Source organism: Chenopodium album, chromosome 23 (genome assembly GCF_948465745.1).
Source record: "Chenopodium album chromosome 23, dcCheAlbu1.1, whole genome shotgun sequence".
NCBI classification, from domain to species: Eukaryota; Viridiplantae; Streptophyta; class Magnoliopsida; order Caryophyllales; family Amaranthaceae; genus Chenopodium; species Chenopodium album.
The window spans coordinates 2,584,399-2,596,152 of NC_137856.1; the positions used below are offsets into that span (position 1 = coordinate 2,584,399).

An 11,754-nucleotide genomic window follows, 5' to 3' on the forward strand; every position below is an offset into this window, starting at 1 on the left:
ACAACTAATTATTGATATCCAAATCACGAGTACTAACATAATTAATATTAGGAAGCACATGCTAAACATTACATTTATTATATACAGAAGTTTTAAAATCTCAACTAAAAGCATAATTACACTTATTTGGAAGCACATGCTCAAAATAAGTTAACTCATTGAAAAAAAGCCGCCGTCCATGGCTCTATTCAATAGTAATTTTTTTTTTCATTCTTTGACCATCATTTTCCAATTTAATAAAAGAGTTATCAAATACAAAATCAAACACATTAAATAGACTAATCAAATACGATATGATATCAAGACTAATCAAACATGATATAGTATCAAGACTAATCAAACATGACTAATCAAACACACAAAGGATATGATATGATATCGAATCACATTATATACTTTTCATACTACCTCCGTTACATACTATGTACAACTTTTGCGTATTATTTTTGATGAAGGTAGTATTAACAAAATTAATACTTCAAATATTAAGAATCATGTGAACTTTTGAAATATAAAACCCTAATCAGTTTAATAACCCTTCAAATTAAAACTTGTGTATACATCAAACATATCAAAAATTAAATTTTTGACATTGAATCTTTAACCTATTTTCGAGCCCGAATATACAAAAATCAACAAAACAATAATTGTTCAAGCTGTTTACCTCTAATCAAGACGAATCAGCAACAGAATTATTTATAGTTTTACCAATAAGTTCTTTACCAATATGATAACTAACAAAGGCATCAATACAAGCATACATAACTTGACTTTCATCAAGCACTTCTTTATTCCACTTACTCATTGTAATCTCCTTAGCCTTCACCATCTCCCACCCCAACACTGCGTTCGCCACCTCTTTAAGCCCCGCATTCACCCTCACCCTCCCCACCTCGGCCGCAACCTTACTTACATCCACCATACTCGACAACCGCAGATCATAATCCTTTGAAAGCCTTTGAGAATCACTTGAGATTCCGACACCGGAGAACTTGCATTGTGGGTCCCCTAGGAAGTCCTCGAGGGCCGAAGGGATCGAAGGCGAATGGAGGAGCTGGTAGATGAGGCAGTTTGGACCTACACATAGTTGTAGGGTTGCTATTGGGTTTAGCCACTCGGTGTCTAGGCCGATTATGGTTGAATGATGGATGGATCGGATGTGGGTGATCCATGATGTTACTACGTCAGGGCAACGTGTCACGATGGTTCGAACGCGATGGTTGAAACACGTGACGTCGTAGGCTGTGTAGGTTTTGGTTTGATGGTGGCTAACTATTGTTGGTGAGGCTGCCATAGATTTCGTTAATTAAGGTGTTTTTTTTTTTTTTTTTTTTTTTTTTTTTTTTTTTTTTTTTTTTCACAGAATAAAATTGAGAGAAAATTAGGAATTTTTTTTTTTTTTTTTTTTTAAAAGGTTAGGATAAAGAGAATATGTATATATATAGTAGGTTTATATCAAGAGAAGGATGCATGTTTTGCTAGGTGTTTGATGGCATGTATCCTGCCAAGCCAGAGAATGATAGAATAATGGCATTTTATTTTGTGGAGGACTCAGCATAGCATGATGGAAATTTGGGTTTTTATTGACGATCACCGTCTAAATAGGAAGAACTTTAAATAGTACGGGATCGGAGGTATTATGTTAATATATTTACATTAATTCACTCATATAGTTACAAGAATATTTGGGCACGTGAAATAGTTTCCTATTCAAATAAAAGACCTTCTAAAATATTATCACTTGAATATAGAATGAAAAACTAAAAAAATTATTATACTTGTATCAATTAGGATACTCCGCATTAACTTAATAAATATCGGATAATATCTATCTTTATTATGTTGATTATAATTGATTCGATAACTTAACCAAAAAAAAAGCTAATTAATCACACAACTGATTTAGTACTATTATACATCCGAGTGCATCTACCTGTCTATCTTGCTTTAGGTACATCAAACCCACGAATGAGCAATAACAATGCCAACCCACTCATTATATAGGTTCTTAAAATGTAAAAAATGGAGCATGACTAGGTGTAGCAAAAAGTTTTCGTTAATCTTTGTCTTTTCTTATGTGTTTAAATAACAAATTAAATATCTCACTCTTTGGGTGCACTGAATTTAAACAATTCACTAATAAACATCATTGGTTTGTCGATTGATATATTCTCTACCTTAACCTTAGTATAAATAGTGAAATGGAGTTGTTAGTTTTTGTAATGTTCTCTAAATTTTGTTTAGCAGGATAAATAGATGTGATAAGTGATTAAATTAACTTTTATGTTGTTCAAAAGTTTGAAATTGAAAACTAACTAAAGTAATTTACAGACTTTTAAATTTGACCTTGTATTATTTTAATATATTGTATTGTATATATGTAACCAATTGGATGTTGGTGTAGTGGTGGCTAGGACTACACTTGGTAGGGAAGACCTGTGTTCGATCCCCCGCAACAACAATTGTGAGGGGATTGGAACCTAACCACCCAAAACTGATCCCCAGATCCGAATTAGTCTAAAGGGTGAACCGGGTAGGAAAAAAAAATTGTTTATATGTTACCATGACTCCATGAGTCCCGAGTCCATGATTGCAAGATACTAATACCCCAAAAAAAAAGTTATAGTTAGGCCCTATTCCATAATTGTTAATTATTAAATCAATTATCTATAATAAGGTAAGTTTTTTTTTTTTTTTTTTGACACGCTATAATAAGGTAAGTTTATGTGAATAGAACATACCCTAAATTTAGGAAATAAATTTTCTTTCAAAAATAATAAATTAGGAAATAATTTAAAATAAGAATATACATACCTTAATGACACACACGTGTCATTTTCTAGTGTGTCAATAATCAATCATCAATAACATAGTACTAAAACAGACACCAGGAATGACATGTGTCAATTTCTGGTGCTGTTTTTTTTCCCTCTAAAACTCCCCATATATATATATATATATATATATATATATATATATATATATATATATATATATATATATATATATATATATATATATATATATATATATATAATATCAACACTATGTTTTATATATATATATATATATATATATAATATCAACACTATACCATTATACATTATACGAAGTAGTTCTAGAATAGGGGGGTTCAATGGAAAAAAAAAAACAATTTTATTCGTCGTGTTGATTTGAAATCTTATTTTAATTTTCACCCAAATCCCCTGTAAAAGGAAACTAAATATAATCATAATAATCATCCTTACTCCACATAATTTATTTTATTTTCTGTTATTTCTATTAACCAGTTGTCAATAAAAAAATTAGACATATTAATTTTATTATTTCACTTATAAACATATAAATATTTCTTTGTTACCTAATAGTAATATACCAGTACATCAAATTGACATATTAAAAGTTTAACACAAAGTCTTATATGTGGTTGGTCACACCATGTGGCCGGTCATCATAGGAGTTACTTTATTAGTGTAACAGGGGTTATCTAGTTTGCATTAAAGCGGTTACTTTGTCATTAGTGTTATAGGGGTTACTCGATCAGTGTTATAGGGATTACTCGGTCAGTAATTGTATAGGTGGTTAGCTTTAAGGGGTTACTTTGTTCTTTTACAAGTGGCCAACCTCACACAAGACGGACTAAATATTTAAACATACAATATATTTTAGATAGATTAACTTTATTTTTTCACAAGTATTTTTTTAAATAAAGTGGTAGAAGTATAAATTATTATGTTGTTAATAATAATGAATTAAGTTTTAGGAATTACCGTGCATGGCATGGGTCTGAAGCTAGTATAAGTAAAGTTGAAGTTTATATTAAATAATAAAATATCATTGAGAATATCAAGTGATATTTTCAAATCTACAAGTGGGACGGAGTTATGATAATCAAATTCGGTAAAATTATTTTTAAAATATCAGATTTTTATTTTTGGTGTTTAGAGAGCCACAAGGGTGGGGGTGAGAATCGATCCCAGGATCTCTTGAAATCGGGAGGCCGGAAAGCTCTAACCACTCGAGCTATCCCTCACTCTCAAAATATCGGACATTTTCCTAGATTTGAGGTAGGAAAATTGATTAACTTGAGCAAAATCTAGGATTTCGATCGATCAAGTTGGGAATTTGAGGGGAATTATGGAATGAGAGTAGAGAGTAGAAGAGGGTAGAGTTGTGCATTTTTTGGGTTAGAGGAAAGAAACAAGATTTGTTTCCTCAATTTTACACCGGAAACAAAGTGGTGGGATGGGATACTACTAGGAAACGGTTTGTATTACTTTACTCATTAACTAAACATGTTTTAATGAAAACAGTAATTTAATTCCGTTTCCACCTCTATAAAAAAAAACCCATACCAAACACCCCTTAATTATTTAAGTCGTTACAAGTATCACGTGCTCGATCATGCATGCAAATTTTTAATTTTATTTGCTTCTAAGGAAATTATGTCACTTTTGGATTATTTAAGTAAGAAATCATAATTAATACTACTAAACTGTAAACATGAAGACGGTTTGGCCGAGTGGTCTAAGGCCCCAGATTTAGGCTCTGGTCCGAAAGGGCGTGGGTTCAAATCCCACAACCGTCACATTTTTTAATCATGTTTAAAGACTGCAATAAGATGATTTCAACACTCAAAGCAGAGGAAATTCATTGTAGAATCAGAGAGAATTCAGAGAAGAGAAGAGGGAGGATATTTTCTGATTGCTTGAAAAATGAAACGGTTACAGCATTACACCTTAATACATGCACTAATCAGCAGAGCTACAATAGTTGGCAAGAATCTAATACATGCATTGTACCAAAATAACAGAAAGCTAAAAGACAAAAGGGAGATAATAGAATGCCAGCTCAAATGCCAGCTCAGCTAAGCATAACAGCAGCCTAAGCACAACAACACTAAATTAGTAATATGCTTTATTACTCCCCCTCAAGCTGGAGAGTGTGAACAAGGAGAAGCTCCCAGCTTGGAAATATGCTTAGAATGCAACTTCACAGGATGAACCTTGGTGAAGATATCAGCAATTTGCTCAGTTGAAGAAACTTTCTCAGGCTTGATTGACCCTTTCTGGACTTGATCTCTAACAAAATGACAATCAATTTCAACATGCTTAGTACGTTCATGAAGCACTGGGTTGGCTGCAATAGCAAGAGCAGCTTGATTGTCACATTTAAGAACAGTTGGAGGAAGATTAGTAATGCCAAGATCATGCAGCAGAGCAGTAAGCCAAGACACTTCACAGGTGGTAAGAGCCATTGCCCTGTATTCAGCTTCAGCAGAAGAAAGAGCTGTAACAGACTGTTTCTTGGTTTTCCATGAAACAGGAGATGAACCAAGAAAGATACAGTACCCTGTAGTTGACTTCCTAGTCATTGGACAGCCACCCCAATCACTGTCACAATAAGCTGTATGCACAGCAGCTGAGTTACTGGCAAGAAGAATGCCTTGAGAAATGGTACCAGCAAGGTATCTAAGCAATCGTTTAGCAGCCTGCATATGAACATTGGTGGGGCATTGCATAAACTGAGTAAGAATATGGACAGTATAAGTGATGTCAGGCCTTGTAATGGTCAAGTAAATAAGCCTGCCAAGTAGCCTTTGGTAAGGAGTAGGATCAGATAGAAGATCACCCTTGGTTGCTGTCAGCTTGACATGACTATCCATAGGAAGCAGTAAAGGCTTGGTATTTAGCATCCCAAACTCCCTTAAGATGTCAGTGACATATTTCTTTTGAGAAAGAAAGAAACCGGCATCACTTCTGTTAATTTCAATACCAAGAAAGTATCTGACTTGACCAAGATCTTTCATGTGAAAAGACTTAGACAATAAAGATTTGAGGCACTCAATGTCATGGAGATTATTTCCACAAATAAGCAAATCATCCACATAAATGAGAATCAGAGTAATAGAAGTAGCAGAAGTTTTAATGAACAAACTGTAGTCAGACTTGGATTGAATGAAGCTCATCTGAATCAAGGTGTAAGACAATTTGTGAAACCATTGTCTTGGAGCCTGTTTTAATCCATACAGAGCTCTCTTAAGTTTACAGACATGAGATGAGGAAGACTTGAACACCTGAGAGGGATCAGAACATAACTGGATTCTGCTTCCTAATCCAGTATAACCTTGTGGCATTTTCATGTATACATTTTCCAATAAATCACCATGGAGAAAAGCATTTGTGACATCCATCTGAATGGCATGCCACTGTTCAATTGCTGCCACAGCAAGTGTTCTGACAGTTGTCATTTTTGCTACAGGAGCAAAAGTTTCAGAATAATCAATTCCATACTGCTGTTTGCAGCCTAGAATAACCAGTCTGGATTTGTGCCTTTCAATGGATCCATCTGGGTTATACTTAGTTTTATACAGCCATTTGCAACCAATGGCCTGTTTTCCAGGTGGCAAAAGAGTAATATCCCAAGTATCATTGGATTCCAGGGCATCTAGCTCTTTGTTCATGGCTTGAACCCAATGTTCATGCTTAACAGCATCCTTGAAGAATATGGGATCTTTGGCAGTGAGAAGAGCAGATAAGAAACATGTGAAATTTTGGTGGATTTCAGTAATGGCTAGGTTTGAGATGTGAGGTGGTTTGTTGGGAAGAAAATAGTCTTTATGCCAGATTGGAATTTTGTGAGGTCTGGTTGTTTTTCTGACAGGTGGTGGGGAAGGTGAGGTATCTGAGGAAGGAGATGATGAAGTAGCTGGTGTAGATGGGTTTGAGTGAGGAATAGGGGACTGAGAATGAGGTGGTATGGGTGAGTGTGGAGGTGAAGAATTATCAGCTTGATTTTCTGGTGTAACAAAGTCAAAATCAGCATAGATTTCAAGATCATTTTGAGTAACAGTCTCAGGAATAGGTTGCATATAGAACTGAGTAGAGGAAGAGTGAAAAGGAAAAATATGCTCATGAAATATCACATCTCTTGAAACAAAATTATGTTTATTGTTCAAGGTCTGCAGCTTATACCCCTTCTGAGTTGCTGGATAACCCAAGAAAATACAGGGCACTGCTCTAGCTTCAAATTTGTCAGTTGAGTGATCTGGGTTGGAAGCAAATGCCAGGCATCCAAAAACCTTGAGATGACTGTAATCTGGAACTTTATTGAACAAACACTCAAAAGGAGTTTTGTTGCTGAGAATGGGTGTAGGAAGCCTGTTAATGATGTGAACTGCAGTCAAAACACAGTCACCCCAATATGATAGAGGCAATGCAGCTTGAAATCTTAGAGCTCTAGCCACTTCCAAGACATGTCTATGCTTTCTTTCCACCCTAGCATTTTGCTGAGGTCTCTTTACACAGGATGTTTGATGTATTATCCCATATTTTGCAAAGAAAATTCTGCAGGGACCATCATCAAACTCTAAGGCATTGTCTGACCTTATAACTTTGATGCTTTTGCCAAACTGAGTATGAGCATAATTATAGAATGTTTCCAGGGTAGACAGAGAATCAGATTTGAGTTGCAGTAAGTACACCCAGCTATTTCTTGTATGATCATCAACAATAGTCAAGAAGTTCCTGTATTTTCCTTTTGTGGTGACTCTATAAGGACCCCATATGTCTATGTGAATCAAGTCAAAAGGCTCAGCAGCATGAGAATCACTCAGATTATATGGCAGCTTGGTAAATTTAGACATAGGGCAAGTCACACACACTTTGGAGTTGTGTGATGTAAAAGGTTTCACACATGGAATGAACTTCAGTTTTGTGAGAGAAGCATGGCCCAATCTATGGTGCCAAATAACAAGAGAATCAGCTTTGTGTGTTGCTCCAGTAGAGTTGTGAGCACTCATATGCACAATACTCAGATTGGTGTCCTGTTCCTGCATCTCAGAAATGTGACTGTCAAGGTAGTATAGTCCATTTCTCATTTGTCCTGTGCCCCTTATCTTCTGAGTTTTAGTGTCTGTAATAACACAATGTGATGGATAAAACTGCACCTGACACTCATTTTCCTTGACTAATTTCTGAACAGATAGCAGACTATGCTTGAAGCTTGGCACACACAACATATTTTCCAATCTCAGGCCATTTGCAAGAGTAACACTTCCTATATGTGAGATTTTTGATTTCTCACCATTAGGAAGGTTAATGTTTGCAGCATTAACAGTCTTTGTATAATTATCAAGGTGCTGCAGATTAGGAGTCATATGATCAGAAGCTCCTGAGTCTATGATCCATACACCTGAGTTTACAGCATTATTGCAAGTAATCATTCCTGAAAAATGTTCCAACTCATCATCAGTATCAGATCCCTTAGCTTGAGATAGCAATTTTGGCATCATTTTGGCTATTTGATCAAGTTGTTGTGGTGTGAACAACAACCCAGAATTATCAGATCCAGAACTGGATTGAACAGTTGCAGCTAGTTTTGGTGTGTTTCCACCTGATTTCCAGCGTTGCTGAGAGTTAGATACACCAGATTTTGGTCTATTTAGAGGAGCTACAGATCTGTGTTTTGAGTGCCATGGTGGGGACCCAATGAATGTCCAGCATCTGTCACTCTTGTGTCCTCTGAGACCACAAGCAGTGCACACTAAGGACCTGTCAGGACCTATAGATTTGCTGTACAAAGCCATGTTTTCAATCCCAGGTTTATTGAGGTTTAGAACCTCTCTTTGTGCCTCCTCCTGCTGCATAGCAGCTGCAGCTGTTTCTGCAGATGGTAAAGGGATCATGAGAAGCAATTGGCTTCTCTGAGGTTTATAAACTTCATCCAATCCATTCAGAAATTGAAAGAGCTTTGCCTCTTCTCTCTGAGTTTGGATAGCAGTCAAGAGATATTGCACTTCAGCAGTTGGGTTAGAAATAGTAGGAAGCAAATTCATGGAGTCCAATTCCTCCCATACAGCATTCAGCATAGTGAAATATTCATTTACAGGCATGGAGTTTTGTTTAATCTCAAACAAATCCTTGTTCAGTTTATATTTTCTAGATCCATTAGTCAAGGAAAAACGTTTTTCCAGATTAAGCCAAATATCTCTAGCAGAAGTCATAAACATGATTGATTTCTTAACAGTAGGAGATACATTATGTGTGATCCAGGAAATTACCATGTTATTACAGGTGTCCCAAAGCTCTCCTTTCAGCTCATCATCAGTTGGCCTGAGCACAGTGCCAAGAACAAAACCCAGCTTGCGTTTAGAAGAGAGATTAATTTCCATGGTTCTGTGCCAAGATCTGTAATCAGCAGATCCTTGGAGTTTATCAACTTGGACAGAGGCAGCACTGTCAGAGGGATGAAGAAAGAGAGGATTGAGCATATCTTGGAAGCTGATTCTTCCACTTCCACCAGCCATTTGGAAGATATTAGAAGAAAAGAAAGAGAGATTATAGAATAGAAGAACAGAAGAGAAGAGAAGAAAAAGAACAGAACAGAAGAAGAAGAAGAAGATGAGAGTAGAGAGAAGAGAGATATATATGAGCAATCAATCTGTAAGAATTTCCAGCACTGCAATGAGTTGTTCTGATACCATAAAGACTGCAATAAGATGATTTCAACACTCAAAGCAGAGGAAATTCATTGTAGAATCAGAGAGAATTCAGAGAAGAGAAGAGGGAGGATATTTTCTGATTGCTTGAAAAATGAAACGGTTACAGCATTACACCTTAATACATGCACTAATCAGCAGAGCTACAATAGCTGGCAAGAATCTAATACATGCATTGTACCAAAATAACAGAAAGCTAAAAGACAAAAGGGAGATAACAGAATGCCAGCTCAGCTAAGCATAACAGCAGCACTAAATTAGTAATATGCTTTATTAATGTTTAATTACATTAATTTAATCTTGTATAATTTTTTAAATCCTTAATATATGATCTTATTATTCTTATCATATAATTATGTATTTTGGTTTCAAAAACCAATACTTTAATGGAGTAGTTCTCTCCCACTAATCCATATGATTTGGGAAGCACGTTACATAACAATATGAACAAATTATAATTAATGATTGACAGCTATTGTATGTACTACGATCAATCTTGAACCATAAATATGTTAAGGGTTCTAGTTCCCTAAATGCACTACATACATACACTAAATTTTCTTTCTGGTAACATTACATTTTTATCAAGTAAATTATCATTTGAATAAAAAGATGAGCAATAGTAATAAGCAGGCGGCATTGGTGATGTTTATGGTGGTGGTTCTTGTGCTCGTAGCACACGCCGTGGGACAACAAAAAAGGATTATAGATTTTGCTTCAGAGAGATTAGCAGAGGAGGAGAAATGCCTGAGTAACATCGACGCTCTGGAGGAGAAGCTCTTTAAGGACTTGACCGGGAACTCACCAGAAACTTTCAGACATGCTGCCGCTTTGAGGCTTATAGAGTTGGAAGAAGAACGCACGAAATGCTTACCATTCCGTGAAAATAAAAGGGTTATAGATTATGCTTCGGAGAGATTTGCAGAGGAGCAGAAATGCCTGAGAGTCATCGACGCTCTGGAAAAGAAGCTCTTTAAGGACTTGACCGGCAACTCACCAGAAACTGTCAGAATTGCTGCCGCTTCGAGGATTATAGGGTTGGAAGAAGAACGCGCGGAATGCCTAGCATTCACAAGCAATGGATTTGGAAATTTTAATTAATTTTTTATTTATACACTCGAATATGTCATCAAATAAAATTATTATGTGTGACATTTTCTTATGTCAAATGTTGTATTACACCTAGGGGTGTTCAAATCCGGGTACCCGAAAACCCGGGTACCCGGAGTTACGGGTAGTTGTGAATCTGTCCCATATCCCGACCCGAATATCTCGGGTACCCGGGTTTCGGGTACCCGAATTATTCGGGTCGGGACATAGGGTACCCGGATTTCTTTTTTTTTTAAAAAAAAAAAAACTTGTATTAATTTTAGTTATTTATACTTGCTGTAATTTAAAGTTTTTGTTAGGTAAACACAAATTATAACCATTTATTTCCTAATTCACAAGCATATCATCATCAAAAAAACAAAAACACAATGCTGAATATAAAATTAAATTTACAATTTCTGGGAAAAATGTAGAAAAAAAAAAATCATGGAATTAACAACTTAAAGATTGAATCTTTGATGCAAAAAATAAACAAATAAAAGTGGTTGACAAAATTTAATACAATTGTAAAATAAACAGGAGAAAAAGAATTATAAATAGAAGCCGCCGACGACGCATACAAAGATGAAGCCGGAGTAATCGACGGGAAGTTCAAGCGACGCAACCACGAGGAAGGAGAGCACGGCAAGGGCGGAGGTCTTGATGAACCCTTGGAGTTCGAGCGCGAGCTGAGTGCTTTGATGATGTGGTTGGCGGGGTCGAGGAGGACGGCGGCGGCGAAGTATTTGGCCTGGATTTTGTGATCAGCGGCTTTGGTGGGAGTGGTATTGGCATGAGGAGAGAGAAAGGAGGTAGGGAATGAGAGAGATGTAAGAGGAGGGAGAGAGAGAGAGAGAGAGAGGAGTCTGGGAGAGGCGTGAGAGTTTGAGAGGAAAAACCCTAACTAGGGTTAAACTATAAATGGGCTGGGCTTAGTTTGAGAGAGAGTGTTTTTTTTTTTAAAGATAGCGGGTATTCGGGTACCCGCGAATTAAATAATGCGGCCCATGTCCCGACCCGGATAACAAGCAATTTTCCCGGGTCAGTACCCGTCCCGAAAAAACAACTTTTTTCCCCAAATTTCCCATCGGGTATTTCCCGGGTCATCGGGAAATCGGGTCGGGACAATCGGGTCGGGTTTTTTATAGTGCGTACGGACCATGGTA

The 11,754-nt window shown here is 36.4% G+C and overlaps 2 protein-coding genes and 1 non-coding gene across 3 annotated transcripts in view; 1 reads left to right on the forward strand and 2 right to left on the reverse strand.

The window, feature by feature from the left end:
* Positions 1–11,754, reverse strand: part of LOC145608728 (uncharacterized) — a 159,315-nt gene that overhangs the window by 97,713 nt on the left and 49,848 nt on the right. The gene's annotated exons all lie outside the window — the stretch shown is intronic.
* LOC145609581 (uncharacterized) lies at positions 671–1,294 on the reverse strand. The gene has a single exon (XM_081665032.1). It carries the CDS (start codon positions 1,292–1,294, stop codon positions 671–673), a length of 624 nt encoding a protein of 207 aa, XP_081521158.1.
* Positions 4,509–4,588, forward strand: TRNAL-UAG (transfer RNA leucine (anticodon UAG)). The gene has a single exon. It is a non-coding gene; the product is annotated as a tRNA-Leu (tRNA).

What these genes read in the sequence shown, in the direction of transcription:
- LOC145609581 (XM_081665032.1), bottom strand. Translation starts at nt 1,294, where the DNA reads ATGGCAGCCTCACCAACAATAGTTAGCCACCATCAAACCAAAACCTAC.